At 50.0% G+C, this 16,139-nt stretch overlaps 1 protein-coding gene across 1 annotated transcript in view; it reads left to right on the top strand.

Annotated features, from left to right (window-relative positions):
• The window catches only part of IPO11 (importin 11), a 178,806-nt gene that overhangs the window by 66,881 nt on the left and 95,786 nt on the right, over window positions 1–16,139 (top strand). The window contains exons 18-20 of the mRNA XM_038765718.1: window positions 584–624; window positions 3,957–4,073; window positions 6,843–6,956. Coding sequence (XP_038621646.1) covers window positions 584–624; window positions 3,957–4,073; window positions 6,843–6,956 — 272 coding nt within the window. The remainder of the gene's footprint in view (window positions 1–583; window positions 625–3,956; window positions 4,074–6,842; window positions 6,957–16,139) is intronic.

The following is a 16,139-nucleotide window of genomic DNA, read 5'->3' as shown; positions in this document are numbered from 1 at the left end:
GCTGCGCCAATTGTCAGCTGTGTGACTTTGGGAAGTCACTTCACTTCTCTGGGCCTCAGTTACCTCATCTGTAAAATGGGGATTGACTGTGAGCCTCCTGTGGGACAACCTGATTACCTTGTATCCCCCCAGCTCTTAGAACAGTGCTTTGCACATAGTAAGCGCTTAATAAATACCATCATTATTAGACTGTGAGCCCACTATTGGGTAGGGACTGTCTCTATATGTTGCCAACTTGTACTTCCCAAGCGCTTAGTCCAGTGCTCTGCACACAGTAAGCGCTCAATAAATACGATTGATGATGATCATTATTATTATTATTATTATTATCTTGCCCTGCTGTCTCTACCTCTGCACTCTGGACTCATTTGCTCGTGTGAGGCTGCTTGCCTCCCACCTCGAACATTACACTCCATCGTTTCTCTCACACCTGCCCAGAACCACTGTTTACGCTGTTCATTGAATTCCGATTCTTTTCCCGAGCTCGTCTTCTCCGCATTTTAGCCAACTAGTTTTCATGATGGATTTGAAGCGGTTGTCTTCCAGGTGGTTCACACATCTCTCTTCCTTAACCCGTGTTTACCCGTGGATGATTTTGAGTTTAGGACGGACCAGTTCTTACCGGTAAGAGCATTCACCTGTAGGCATTAAGTTAATATTTCTGAATCTGTTCTTCTTTTCCGTGCAAGTAGTTTGATTTCATTCAGTTGTATTTATTGAGCGCTTACTGTGTGTGCTTGGGAAGTACAAGTTGGCAACATATAGAGACGGTCCCTACCCAACAGTGGGCTCACATGAACTTCCCTATCTATCACACTCATTTTGCCAATGGTGAATGGACATTTTATCTTTCTGGATGTTAGGCCCACAGCCGTTGGTTATTCTTTGACCTGTGAGCACTGAGGTGGGTATAATAATAATAATAATAATAATAGTAATAATAATAATACTAATGGCATTTGTTAAGCACTTACCATGTGCCAGGCACTATAGTAACCGCTGGGGTGGTTACAAGCAAATCGGGTTGAACACAGCCCCGGTCCCACAGTTTCAGTCCCCATTTTACAGATGAGGTGAGTGAGGCCCAGGGAACTGAAGTGACTTGCCCAAGGTCCCACAGCAGACAAGTGGCAGAGCCTGGATTAGAACCCATGACCTCTGACTCCCAAGCCCGGGCTCTTTCCATTAGATGGAGAAGCAGCGTGGCTCAGTGGAAAGAGCACAGGCTTTGGAGTCAGAGGTCATGGGTTCAGATGCCGACTCCGCCAACTGTCAGCTGTGTGACTTTGGGCAAGTCACTTCACTTCTCTGTGCTTCGGTTCCCTCATCTGTAAAATGGGGATTAAAACTGTAAGCCCCCCGTGGCACAACCTGATCTCCTTGTAACCTCCCCAGCACTTAGAACAGTGCTCCCCCTCTCCCCCTCGTCCCCCTCTCCATCCCCCCATCTTACCTCCTTCCCTTCCCCACAGCACCTGTATATATGTTTGTACATATTTATTACTCTATTTATTTATTTATCTTGTACATATCTATTCTATTTATTTTATTTTGTTAGTATGTTTGGTTTTGTTCTCCGTCTCCCCCTTTTAGACTGTGAGCCCACTGTTGGGTAGGGACTGTCTCTATATGTTGCCAACTTGTACTTCCCAAGTGCTTAGTACAGTGCTCTGCACACAGTATGCGCTCAATAAAGACGATTGACGATGATGATGATGATGTGGCAATAGACAGATAGGCCCTGGCGAAAAGGCTGGCTGCTTTCTAGGGCCCGGAGCCCGGCAGGAGCAGAGAGATAAGAATTGCAATCATCTCTCGCTGCCTGAATGAGCAGTCCATCTCCACAACCAGCTGAAATCCCTCACTTCCAGAGACCCTTCAGCATCAGCCGAGAGGAGAACCGAGGCCCGTCTGCCTTCAAGTGACCCCGGTGACGTTGGCGTGCACACCTGATGGGGGGCCGGGGGCGACTGGGGACTAGATCGGGGCCTGCTCGCCGCTTTTCGGGCTCCCAGCCGCGGCAGCACGGGGCCCCACTCCCTAGGTCAAGGTGGAAGTTGAGGGGAGACGGGGGGTGGTGGTGCTTTGTCGCCCAAGAGGGTGGAGAAGGGCCAGGGTGCCCATCCGTCGGTTGACGAATGCATGTTTTCAGGGAGAGCTGTAGTCGTGTGGGGCACGTGGTGGCTACCACCTGGGAATCCAGCAGCTGACTCATCTAAAAGACTCCAACTCTGGAAAGGACGCGTGGTCTAGGGCTGGGGAGCTGGGCTTGGGGGGTGGTGAGGAGAAATCTGTGCCTCAAGTAGGTGAGCGGCTGGCCCCACCGACAGTTATACTCTTTATTTCTTTTACTTGTACATTTTATTTATTTTATTTATAAATAGCCTATTTTATTTTGTTAATATGTGTTGTTTTGCTGTCTGTCTCCCCCTTCCAGACCGTGAGCCCGCTTTTGCGTAGGGACCGTCTCTATATGTCGCCAACTTGGACTTCCCAAGTGCTTAGTACAGTCCTCTGCACACAGTCAGTGCTCAATACGACTGACTGACTGACTGAATGAATAAATACTATGGAATGAATGAATGAATCAGTTTCTCCTCCTCCAACTCCCCTCCCCATCACCCTCACTCCCTGGGTGTGTTCGTTCATTACTCCATTTATTATAATGATGGCATTGCCATCATATATTACCTGTATATATGTTTGTACATATTTATTACTCTATTTATTTTGCTTGTACATATTTACTTTCTATTTATTTTATTTTGTTAATATGTTTTCTTTTGTCGTCCATCTCCCCCTTCTAGACTGTGAGCCCGTTGTTGGGTAGGGACCGTCTCTATATGTTGCCAGCTTGAACTTCCCAAGCGGTTAGTACAATGCTCTGCACACAGTAGACACTCAATAAATACGATTGAATGAATGAATGAATATTACCTGTATATATGTTTGTACATATTTATTACTCTATTTTACTTGTATATATTTACTTTCTATTTATTTTATTTTGTTAATAGGTTTTCTTTTGTCATCCATCTCCCCCTTCTAGACTGTGAGCCCGCTGTTGGGTAGGGACCGTCTCTAAATGTTGCCGACTTGTACTTCCCAAGCCCTTAGTACAGTGCTCTGCACACAGTAAGCGCTCAATAAATACGATTGAACGAATGAGTGAATGAGCGTGGGCACTGTCTTAAGCACTTGGAAGAGTGCAATAATCAGTAGTCACAATCCCGTGTAGTAGGGAAGTGGAGAAGCAGCGTGGTTCAGTGGAAAGAGCCCGGGCTTTGGAGTTAGAGGTCAGGAGTTCAAATCCCGGCTCGGCCAATTGTCAGCTGTGTGACTTAGGGCAAGTCACTTCACTTCTCTGAGCCTCAGTTAACTCATCTGTAAAATGGGGATTAAGATTATGAGCCCCATGAGGGACAACTTGATTGCCTTGTATCCCCCCCCAGCGCTTAGAACAGTGCTTTGCACATAGTAAGCGATTAACAAATACCATCATTATTATTATTAGGGAGATGGGCATTGAAATAATTGCCAGCTGGGGTGGAAGCAAATGTGAAGTAGAGGTGAGCGAGTTTGTAAGGAATCCGGTGTGGTCCAAAGTGTGTCAGGGGGTTGTGGGTATGTAAGTGTGTAGTTGGGCCCCGGTGCCGGCGTGGTAATTGGGGGCATAAATGTCTGCAGCCACCTCCTCTTGGGTGGAACAGGTCTGACCGGTGGTGGAAGCGCTTTCACCCCTGGGCAGGCAGGCTCCGGGTAGGGACTGTCTCTATATGTTGCCAACTTGTACTACCCAAGCGCTTAGCACAGTGCTCTGCACCCAGTAAGTGCTCAATAAATACGATTGATTGATTGGTCGTCTTGGATTATGGTGGGTGGACGTCTTGGGCCTGCCCTCCTGCCGTGTCCTCGATGCCCCCGCACTGACTTGGTCCTCCTTTGCTTCCGTGCAGTACCTGGACACCATGTTCACCCTCCTCTTCCAGCTGCTCCAGCAAGTGACAGAGTGTGATACCAAGATGCACGTGCTCCACGTCCTGTCCTGTGTGATCGAAAGAGTTAGCGTGCAGGTAACGTTGAGGCCCGCCCTCAGCCCCCCGGGTTAGTCCGGGGCCCGGGCGTCGCTGACTGAACATGCCCTGTGTGGGGAGGGGGTGGCAGCTATGCCGTTTCCGTCGGCTCCTAGGCAGTCGGCAGGGGTATCATCAATCGTATTTATTGAGCGCTTACTATGTGCAGAGCACTGTAGGGGTAGGGGTACCGCTCCCTGGAGACTCTGGGGGCCCTGCCCCTCTCTCAGGGCACCATCAGTTGGGCATTTCTTGGGCATGAACCGTTTCCAGTTGGGAACTTCCAAAGGGAGTAATGTTTGTTTGGGTTTTTTTTGTTGTTATCCTTGTCTTTTGTTTTTTTTTAAATGGTGTGAAGTGCTTACAGTGTGTCAAGCTCTGTTCTAAACGCTGGTATAGATACCAGTTAATCAGGTCAGACACAATCCCTGTCCCAAGTGGGGCTCACAGTCCAAATAGGAGGGAGACCAGGATTTGAATCCCCATTTTACGGTTGAGGAAATTGAGGCACAGAGAAGTTTTGCGACTTGCTCAAGGTCATCATCATCAATCGTATTTATTGAGCGCTTACTGTGTGCAGAGCACTGTACTAAGCGCTTGGGAAGTACAAATTGGCAACATATAGAGACAGTCCCTACCTAACAGTGGGCTCACAGTCTAAAAGGTCACACAACAAGCAGTCGAACAGAGCTGAGATTAGAACCCAGGTCCTCGGACTCTCAGGCCCGTGCTCTTTCTGTTAAGCCACACGACTTTCATTCATTCATTCAGTTGTATTCAGCGCTTACTGTGTGCAGAGCACTGTACTAAGCGCTTGGAAAGTACAATTCGGCAACAGGTAGAGACAATCCCTACCCATCAACGGGCTCACAGTCTAGAAGGGAGAGACAGACAACAAAGCAAAACAAGTAGACAGGCATCAATAGCATCAAAATAGATAAGAATTATAGATACACAATTAATCAATCAATCGTATTTATTGAGCACTTACTGTGTGCAGAGCACTGTACTAAGCGCTTGGGAAGTACAAGTTGGCAACATCTAGAGACAGTCCCTACCCAACAGTGGGCTCACAGTCTAAAAGGGGGAGACAGAGAACAAAACCAAACATACTAACAAAATAAAATAAGTAGAATAGATATGCACAAGTAAAATAAATAAATAAATAGAGTAATAAATATGTACAAACATATATACACGTATACAGGTGCTGTGGGGAAGGGAAGGAGGTAAGATTGGGGGGATGGAGAGGGGGACAAGGGGGAGAGGAAGGAAGGCTCTCAGTGTGGGAAGGCCTCCTGGAGGAGGTGAGCTCTCAGTAGGGCCTTGAAGGGAGGAAGAGAGCTAGTTTGGCGGATGGGCAGAGGGAGGGCATTCCAGGCCCCGGGGAGGACGTGGGCCGGGGGTCCCACGTCCAATTGTAGATATATAGATATATATCTATATATAGATATATATATATATAATTATAGATATATTATATTATATAATTCTATATATATATACACACAACGAGGACAGGGTGGGATTGGCTACTGCAGCAGGGACCAGGTTGCAGCCGTTTTGAGCAGTTCTGGGCTCATTACTTTCTGTCAGCCTCTTGTCTCTGTGGCCTTAAGCCTCTGATCCAGACCGCCGTGGTCCTCATCTCCGGGAAGTGTTCTCGTAGTTCCAGGCGGGCAGGTCAGCTGGAAACCCACTGGGGCTGGTTTGCAACCGCTCTTCCACCTTCCCCTGGAGTCTCTCTCTCTGAAGAGGCCCACGTTGGGGCCCATTCGGGCACCTGAGTTTCTGACCCTCTGCATTGCCGCTCCACCCCGACTCCCTGTTGCCTCCTGCCCCTGTCCCGCCTCCTCCAGAAGGTGTCCCAGAGCCTCGGCTGGCTGCTGGAGGTCCCGGGGGAGGGTCTTGGCCGTAAACATTTCCAGTCCCTGTTTCTACCACGCGTGGCCTTAGGGCTACGCGACCCTTCAAGAACCCAAGACTTCTCCCCGGTGATGTGGCTGGTCAGGGCAGGCAGGAAGCACCTGGGAATTGCATGCTTGCTCCATCCCCGATGGGAGTCGAGCAGGGTTGATGCCCCGGGCCCAGGCTTGGGCGACCCAGCCTTTGTAAGCCCCCTTTTCACACAGCCCTCTGAAGATTCAATCCCACCCGATTTAAGATTCTCCCATCTTCCTTTGTCAATCAATCAATCGTATTTATTGAGCGCTCACTGTGTGCAGGGCACTGTACTAAGCACTTCGGAAGTACAAGTTGGCAACAACGTGACCCCCGGGCAGGGGTCACCAAAATCTGAAAGGTTTCTGTGGTCTGTGTTCTGTTTTTCACATTGGACGTGTCTTTCCCCAACCCTGATGGATGCACCTCGGGGCAATCGTATCGGTTACTGTCCTTTTCCAATTGTGTTAAAAATTCTTTCCCAAGTGGCAGGGTCCTAAAGGTGCCACCTACCATGGGGCTTTAGAAAGGAAGAAGGTTCCTTCAACGACTTCGAGTTGTCAGTAGTCCCCAGCTGGGTCGCCCACCGCCTAACAAGTTGGGATTCTATTCTATTTATTTTATTTTGTTAGTATGTTTGGTTTTGTTCTCCGTCTCCCCCTTTTAGACTGTGAGCCCACTGTTGGGTAGGGACTGTCTCTATATGTTGCCAACTTGGACTTCCCAAGCGCTTAGTACAGTGCTGTGCGCACAGTAAGCGCTCAATAAATACGATTGATGATGATGATGATGATGATGATTCCTTTTCTGTTTTTGCCTTTGACGCAGATTCGGCCCTACGTAGGCTGCCTGGTTCAGTACTTGCCCCTGCTGTGGAAGCAAAGCGAGGAGCATAACATGCTGAGGTGTGCCATCCTGACCACCCTCATTCATCTGGTCCAGGTAAATCCCTCACCTCTTCCACACAGTCCCGCCCCCTCCTACTCCCTCCCTCCGCCAGCCCCCAGCGCTCAGACAGTAGGGACTGTCTCTATATGTTGCCAACTTGTACTTCCCAAGCGCTTAGTACAGTGCTCTGCACACAGCGCTCAATAAACACGACTGATTGATTGATTGATTGATCAAGAGGTGGGAGCTGCTCTGATTTTTGCCGGGCGGGGAAAGGGCTCGGTGGGTCGCCACCATTGCGGGAGAGTTTCTGTTGATGCAGCATTTTGTATTTGGAGAAGCAGCGTGGCTTAGTGGAAAAAGCCCAGGCTTGGGAATCAGAGGTCATGGGTTCTAATCCCTGCTCCGCCACTTGCCTGCTGTGGGACCTTGGGGAAGTCCCTTAACTTCCCCTTGCTTCAGTTCTCTCATCAGTAAAATTGGGATGAAGACTGTGAGCCCCACGTGGGTTAACCTGATCACCTTGTATCTGCCCCAGTGCTTAGAACAGTGCTTGGCACATAGTAAGCGCTTAACAAATACCATTATTATTATTATTAGTAGTAGTAGTAGTAGTATTAGTATTAGTATTATTATTATTGGCAGTTTGGGGCCCAGAACTGTGGGGGACAGATTGGGTTAGTGGCTTTTGAAGGCAGCTCATCACCTGCTTCTGTGGGCAAGTTCCATCGCTTTCGGGTCATCGGAGTTGATCGTGTCTCTCCCCTCCTCCCTCTAAACAACCAGGAGAGACCAGCCAAAAGTGAATGAGTTTATTCTCTCTTATTAAGATGACGGTTAATCCTACAGCTTCTAGAAATACCAAATTCTAAAATAACTGAATGAAAAAGGAAGAGGTTGTCCGGAGTGACTAGTTCTTTACTGGGAAAGCATTTCAGATATAATTTATATACGGATTCTTTTTACCCAACACCCCTCTCGGGTGGCTGATTCATTCGTTCCAGAACTGGGGTTTGCCGAGTGCCCACAGTGAATGCCTGGTGTGTATGCCCGCAGCGTGCCTCCTGTGTACCCAGCCTCCTGCTTCTTCCACACTACTTTCATGCCCCCCAAATCTACCACCTGTGTGAGAGCCCCAGCTGCAGCAGCCACTCCCACCCTTGCCCAACCCCATCTCCCTTCCCCGCCGCACGCACACTTACAACACCACAACAGGTTCCCTTTGCAGGGAATTGCAAAGATTCCTTTAGAATGGAAGCCCCTTGTGGGTAGAGAATGTGTCTTGGGCTTCCACTGTTTCTTCCCAAGTGCTTTCATAGTTCCTTGTGGGGGATTCGAAAGATTCCTTTACTGCTCTTACCATCTCTCGAGCCAAACCACCCTCCCCCTGCCAAAAATAAGCACCCAGCTGTCGGTTTAGGGGTGGATCCTCTAGTGACTCTGTTTTCCTGACCTACCACTAAGCAAGAATTGGTCCAACATCTTCTTGGACGAAAGGCTGATTCTCACCCTCATGGTTTCTGGGGTTAATGGACTCCGCTTGCCGGCCACCCTTGGAGTGAATCAATCAATCAATCGTATTTATTGAGCGCTTACTGTGTGCAGAGCACTGTACTAAGCGCTTGGGAAGTACAAGTTGGCAACATATAGAGACGGTCCCTACCCAACAGCGTGCTCACAGTCTAGAAGGGGGAGTGAAGGGACGTTGTCCGCTTTTTGTCAATTCTACCCCCTCCGGCCTCGGATGCTGCACCTACCTGGTGTGGTGAGACTCGGCCAAGCCGTGTCCGTGCTTGTCAGAGCTTCTCTAGGCCTCAAATGAGTCCCTTCCCAGACTCAGCCTTTCAACTACCTGTCGATATTCCTTCCAGGAGAAGTCTGGGAACACGTTCTTAGGGAGTGCAGTCCCCGAGATGGGAAACTGCAAACAGATGGATAGCTTATAATCTTTCCCGCCTGCTCTGAGGGATGTCCTAAGTCATGTGAGGTGGAAGAAGTAGATGGCCGTTTGGTGGATGAGGGGCTGGTGCTGAGCGGTCACTCATCGTGGTTTGGGGCAAAACAAGCTAACTGAGCACCCACAAATCAGGGAGAGACAACTCTGTCCATCCATCGCTCTTCTTGCCTGATGACTCGGAGCTCAGCCTGGACCCAGTTCCCTCCTCCATCTTCATCAATCAATCAATCGTATTTACTGAGTGCTTACTGTGTGCAGAGCACTGTACTAAGCGCTTGGAAAGTACAAGTTGGCAACATATAGAGATGGTCCCTACCCAACAGTGGGCTCACAGTCTAGAAGGTTTCATCTTCATTGTCTTCCACCATCCCCCTCCACAACAGGGGCTCCCCCAGCCGCTCCCTGGGGTCTGTGTTTCCAGGTCTGCATTTCCCAGCTCCCTTTCCTGGTGGCTCATTCATGTCATTGTATGGATTATAGTGGAGCACTGTCCTGGGAGGATGGGGAGCATGCCAAAGTTTGGTGCTGCAATGCCATCCCACCAGTTTGGAGAGCCTAGAGCACTTCTGCCCGTTTCCTTTTCTGAGCACAGTTGGAGCAGGACAGGACGGGCCCTGACCCCAAGGCCCCACGGGGGTGGGCCTACAATCTGCCCCAGTTACAACCCCAAATGGAGCTTGGGAGCCTGTGAACAGCTCAACGGGCAGTCACCCCTCCAGGGGGTGGACAGCCAGCCCCGAGCCGTGCCCGAGGAGAGCCCTGGGCTGTCATCCCTCCTTGCCACCCCCACTTCTCTTCTGCCCTCTCTCATTGATTCCTCCCGCCCCCCCCATGCCTCCAGTCAGTTTATGGGGCCTTTTCCCTGGGAATCTTTAATTCCGTGGAAGCACTCTTTATAGCCTAGGGGCTTATCAGATTCCTTCCAGTGAAGGTGTCAGCTGCAAAGGTGTTCTTGCTGTGAACAGTGGGAGATATGCATCCAGATTTACATTTCAGGAGTGAAGCCTCTACTGCCCAGTGTGGGTTAAGAGAAGCAGCATGGCTCAGTGGAAAGAGCACGGGCTTGGGAGTCAGAGGTCATGGGTTCAAATCCCGGCTCCGCCAATTGTCGGCTGTGTGACTTTGGGCGAGTCACTTCACTTCTCTGTGCCTCAGTTACCTCATCTGTAAAATGGGGATTAAGACTGTGAGCCCCCCGAGGGACAACCTGATCACCTTGTAACCTCCCCAGCGCTTAGAACGGTGCTTTGCACATAGTAAGTGCTTAATAAATGCCATTATTATTATTATTATTATTATTGAGGCCTCCAGGGGCACAAGGGGTCAGAAAGCCTGCTGGCTCAAAGTACTGAGCTTCTCTGTGCATTTGAGGTGGCTGGCGTGGAGAGCAACAAAATATGGGTTTTACTGACATACGATCCCTCCGCCTGTCAGTCCGTTAGTACGTCCTCACTGGTGGATGGAGGTTTTAATTAAAAGGAATTTACAGGGGATTATTCCTCAGAAGGCAATCTTAAATTAAGTCTCTGGGACTCATTCCTTTGGGGGATGGATTTAAACCATGTGTCGGCTGTGGGCGGAGGTTGAGGCAGTGTCTGACAGCACTCCCGGGAGAGAGGTGGGCGGAACCTTAGGGATCTGTGATGTATACCCACTCCTGGGAGACGAGGAGCTCAGGGTTTCTGGAGAAGTGAAAGCAGTTTCCCAGCTGGAGGTTTCTCCATAGAGTTTGAGGCACAGTCTTTCCTCTCTCCACTCGTGGCAGCAAGCTTTAAATTCCTCCAAATCAGTGGATTTTCCTGGAGTCTGTAAACAGATCTCCATTTCCGAAAGTTAGCCTCCCGACCCTCACCGTGCGTTGAACGGTGTCTGCGGAGCCTAGTTGCCCGGTGAAGCTTTACTGGCTGTTTGTTCAGTGCTGGCTGGCGGGAAGGCAAGCAGTTTGGGAAGCCGCCCAGGAGGACGGAGAAACGGTTCAAATGATCCACACCACTTCCTCTAGCGGATTTTCCAGGTTCTAGTCGTCTCCTCTACCCCGCCATGGAGATTTCCCTTTCTGATTTATTGGGAGCATTCTCTCTTTCCCTTTTCTACTCTTTTGAAGTGTAACAGCTGCAGCCATCTCCCCTGTCCTGGGCCTGAGGGTAAAAAGTACTCAAAAGGAAAAAGCAAGCCCCAGACCATGCCTGCAGCCTAAAAGAAGACAGTCCTGTTGTTCTCTCCCTAAGATGGGTGTTCGGCAGGGGAGTTGACAAGCGACCACAGAGGGGTTCCCAAAAGAGCACCCTGTAGCCGGAGCTCAACCGCTACTTCCATTCCTGAGTGCAAACAGCAAACCCAGCTCCGGGAATCAGGTTTTGAGAAAAGCCATCGCATGCACACCGACACGCAGAGAAGCCAAACTCAGCACACTCACGCAAAGGATGGAGCATTTGACCGGGGGTGAATTTGAGTAGTGGTGGCTTGGAGGGGTCATTCTCCAAGCCCCTAGGGCCCCGCTTCCTAGCTCTGGGATGGGGGTTACCTGTGGAGCTTGAAGGGGTCAGGTTCGAAACGAACACGAGGAAGCCTTTCTTCACCCAGTCGGGGAGAAGCCTGTGGGAATTCTTCCTGGCAGAGGGGTCTGAGTTGAAAATATCAGTCAGTTCAAGAGGGATCCTTATCCATGGCTGAACGGTGGAGTCTGTTGGACTTGGGAACAATGAGGTCACGTCAGTCTGGTAGATAGCAGAAGGTCTGACGGCCCGGGAACGGCACGCCCGCTGCCGGCTCCAAACGGATGCCGAGCAGGCAGTTCCGTCGAAGGGATGTGACCGGTGGGGTTTCTGACGGGCCAGGGAGCTGGAGGGGCAGGTGGTCCTCTCTTTTCTCTTCCGAAGACTCCAACTCTGTGTTGTGGGATTCTTCGTTGTACCTTTCTCACCCTCATTCCACCAGTTGCAAATATGGGATCAGTCTTTTGGATTGACACCGGTTGAGGGGGCAGGCAGCAAATGCATGACTCAATCAGGGGCAAACAGACTTCATCCCTACCATAGAGCGCTGTACCAAGTGCTTGGGGGCGTAGGGTAAGATTAGTAGGCTGAATCCATGTCTTTTAGACTGTGAGCCCACTGTTGGGTAGGGACTATCTCTATATGTTGCCAACTTGTACTTCCCAAGCGCTTAGTACAGTGCTCTGCCCACAGTAAGCGCTCAATAAATACGATTGACTGATTGATTGATTCTTGAGGCATGGGGATTGCAGATGGGAGGAAGCAGTCAGCACAAGAAACGTACCTGCCGGTATGGAGTGTGCAGTGGGCACTTAATAATAATAATAATGATGGCATTTGTCAAGCGCTTACTATGTGCAAAGCACTGTTCTAAGCGCTGGGGAGGTTACAAAGTGATCAGGTTGTCCCATGGGGAGCTCACAATCTTAATCCCCATTTTACAGATGAGGTAACCGAGGCCCAGAGAAGTGAAGTGACTCGCCCAAAGTCACCCAGCTGACAATTGGCGGAGCCGGGATTTGAACCCATGACCTCTGACTCCAAAGCCCGCGCTCTTTCCATCGAGCCACGCTGCTTCGCTTGGGAAGGCCTACAAGAAGAGAACAGATTCCCGCTGAGCGTTCTCATTCTGACTCCTTTCTCCCTGTACTGGGAGAGACACCAGTACAGGGAGAAAGGAGTCAGGATGAGAATCTGACTCCTACAGGACTGTGGGAGAGAGGATCCTGGGATCCTGGGAGAATCAGGACAGACCCAGCCCAAACTGGATCCTTTTTCCCAGGCGCTGCAGACAGGTGCTTCCGGCTTTCCGGAGGAACAGTTGGCTGGAGTAGGCTCTAGTGAGGATATATTGAGTGATTGCTGTCCGCAGAGCACTGTACTAAGCGCTTTTTATTCATTCATTGAGTCGTATTTATTGAACGCTTACTGTGTGCAGAGCACTGTACTAAAAGCAGTGTGGCTCAGTGGAAAGAGCACGGGCTTTGGAGTCAGAGGTCATGGGTTCGAATTCCGCTCCGCCACATGTCTGCTGTGTGATCTTGGGCAAGTCACTTAACTTCTCTGGGCCTCAGTTACCTCATCTGTAAAAATGGGGATTAAGACTGTGAGCCCCACGTGGGACAACCTGATCACCCTGTATCCTCCCCAGCGCTTAGAACAGTGCTTTGCACATAGTAAGTGCTTAACAAATGCCAATTATTATTATTATTACTAAGAGCTTGGGAAGTACAAGTTGGCAACAGAGAGAGACGGTCCCTACCCAACAGCGGGCTCACAGTCTAGAAGGGGGAGACAGACAACAAAACAAAACATTTTAACAAAATAAAAGAAATAGTATAAATATGTACAAATAAAATAGAGTAATAAATCTGTACAAACATATATACAGGTGTTGGGAGGGGAAGGAGGTAAGGTGGGGGGGGAAGGAAGGAGGGCGTTCAGTCTGGGAAGGCCTCCTGGAGGAGGTGAGCTCTCAGTCGGGCTTTGAAGTGCTTGAGAGAGTACGGTAGACTAAACACTTTTCCTGACCTCAAGGAGCTTACAGTCCAGCTGGGGAGATGGACAGTAAAATAAATTTCAGGCAGGGCACACAGCCAAGTATAACAGTTTGTACAAGAGTACTTAGGGGGTAAAGACTCGGTGATGAGAGTTGAATCAGGGAAGGCTGCCTGGTGGAGAAATGTGTAGATTGATTGTAGTGGAAGGGGAATGAGGATAAATAGCTGGGAGAGAGCTGATCGCCTTAAAGCCAGTGGTGAAGAGTTTCTGCTCGAGGTGGAGAGGAATGGGCAACCAGTGGAGGTTTCTGAGAAATGCGCAGAACCACGTTTTCTGAAAAATGATACGGCCTGGAGAGGGGAGAAGCTGGAAGCCAAGAGGAAGGAAGCTAATGCAGTAGTGGAGACAAAAAAAATCAGGCCTGGGACTCAGAAAGTCATGGGTTCTAATGTCGACTCCACTACTTAATAATAATGGTGGCATTTGTTAAGCGCTTACTATGTGCAAAGCACTGTTCGAAGCGCTAGGGAGGTTACAAGGTGATCAGGTTGTCCCACGGGGGGCTTACAGTCTTAATCCCCATTTTACAGATGAGGGAACTGAGGCACAGAGAAGTTAAGTGACTTGCCCAAAGTCACACAGTGACAATTGGCAGAGCTGGGATTTGAACCCATGACCTTTGACTTCAAAGCCCAGGCTATTTCCACTGAGCCACACTGCACTACTTGTCTGCTTTGTGACCTTGGGCAAGTCACTTTACTTCTTTGTGCCTCTGTTACCTCATCTAGTAATCATAATAATAATGATGGCATTTATTAAGCGCTTACTATGTGCAAAGCACTGTTCTAAGCGCTGGGGAGGTTACAAGGGGATCAGGTTGTCCCACAGGGGGCTCCCAGTCTTAATCCCCATTTTGCAGATGAGGTAACTGAGGGCCCAGAGAAGTTAAGTGACTTGCCCAAGGTCACACAGCAGACATGTGGCGGAGCCGGGATTCGAACCCCTGACCTCTGACTCCAAAGCCCGGGCTCTTTCCACTGAGCCACGCTGCTTCTCTAAAATGGGGATTGAGACTATGAACCCCATGTGGGACAGGTACTGTGTCCAACACAATTTGATTGTATCTACCCAGCGCTCAGTACGGTGCCGGGCACAACGTAAGCACTTAAGAAATATTATAATTATTATTTATTGCTATTGTTATTATTTGGACCAAAGTGGTGGAAGTTGAGTTGGAGAGGAAGGGATGGTTTCTGGAGTTGTGAAGAGTGAGCCGACAAGATTTGGTAACTGATTGTGCGCGTTGAAATGGAGCGATGAGTCAAGGGCAATGCCATGGTTGTGGGTTTGTGAGGGAAGTGGTGTGATCACCAGTGATGGGAAGGTCAGCTGGGCTGGGGGTAGTCCAAGTAGCTTTCTCCCTTTCCCTGTGAGTCACTCAGCGTCCTGCAGTGTACACTCCGGATGTGGTCTGGATCAAAACTTGTTTGGGATTTCCAGCGGGGAAGCCATAGGGGCCTGCCGGGCCAGAGTATCTCCCTGACTGGGAGCCCAGAAGGGTCAATTCGGCTCGGCGTGGTGTCTTTTGGGCTCAGTGAGCACTGGGTTTCTGAGGAAAAGGAGACGCCCCCCATGATCGGTGGGAATGTGCTACGGGAGCGCGTATTCCCAACTTCACATCACATTACCTCTTGGAAGCCAGTAGGTCAGTGCCCTGCGGGCTGCCCTGAGACTTGTGGAGTCAATCAATCAATTGTACTGTACTTATCTTCATTTCTCCCTAGGGCTTCACGAGACGAAAACATTCAGAAATCTGAGTTAGACCAATCGTCTTCAGCAACAGCCAACACGACCTAAAATTAGAGCACTGAGCACTAGAATAGGAAAGATGAAACACAATTTGGATATAACTGTGAAGAGCGGACGATGGCCGTGTCGACCCCAAAGTGGCTCAGTGAGGACGGGGTGGCAGGTTTGGAGAGACACAGTTACTCTACACCAAGACTCTCGCTGTCCCACCGGCCTCAGGCAGAAAGGGAGCCGCGATGAGATCTCTCGGTGACGGAACCGTCCCCCCTCAGAAGGGGCACTGTACTAAGCGCTTGGGAAGTACAAGTTGGCAACATCTAGAGACAGTCCCTACCCAACAGTGGGCTCGCAGTCTAAAAGACGGAGACAGAGAATAAAACAGAGGAAGTGGCTGACCAGTGAGGAGGTCAGGCCGCCGAGCCGTGGCCACGGGCACTTGCGATTCAAATTTTGCCATGCAGTATGATTGATTGATTAGTCAGGGCAGACTGTTGGCACCAATGCTGCTGCCCAGGCCCTGCAGAGGATCCCGCTGGCATGTCAGACTCCACATTCTTGGGGCATCTTAAGGGCAGCCTGGGGGTGACCAATGCCTTATCCACCCCTCTTCTCCAGACTTTCCCACAGACTGCCGGTGTTAGGGGTAAGCAAGCATAGATCAGCATGCCCCGCTCAACGTCATCCTCTCTTTCTCCTGGCCCTGCCTTGGTGCCACCAGACTTTGGGGTGGTTCGGGCCTGGGCAAGTATGCCTCTGCCTCTCAGGATTTCAAAAGTGGCTCAGAGGGCAGGGGAACCCGGGTCCTACAACCACACTGGAGGACGAGGAAAGTCTGTTCAGTGGCTGCCTTGCAGCTTGGCAGTTCAGGCCTGGGCCAGGCTTCTGATGGGCCTGAAGTTGGGCTCTCAGAGGAGTCACCTAGGATGATTAAGCAGTTAGGCATGGCAAGGTGAGCTATCTGGAGCTTGACACACA

Source organism: Tachyglossus aculeatus, chromosome 23 (assembly GCF_015852505.1).
Source record: "Tachyglossus aculeatus isolate mTacAcu1 chromosome 23, mTacAcu1.pri, whole genome shotgun sequence".
In the NCBI taxonomy this organism is placed as follows: domain Eukaryota; kingdom Metazoa; phylum Chordata; class Mammalia; order Monotremata; family Tachyglossidae; genus Tachyglossus; species Tachyglossus aculeatus.
Note: the sequence above shows the minus strand (reverse complement) of the source record. Positions and strands in the feature narration are given on the sequence as shown.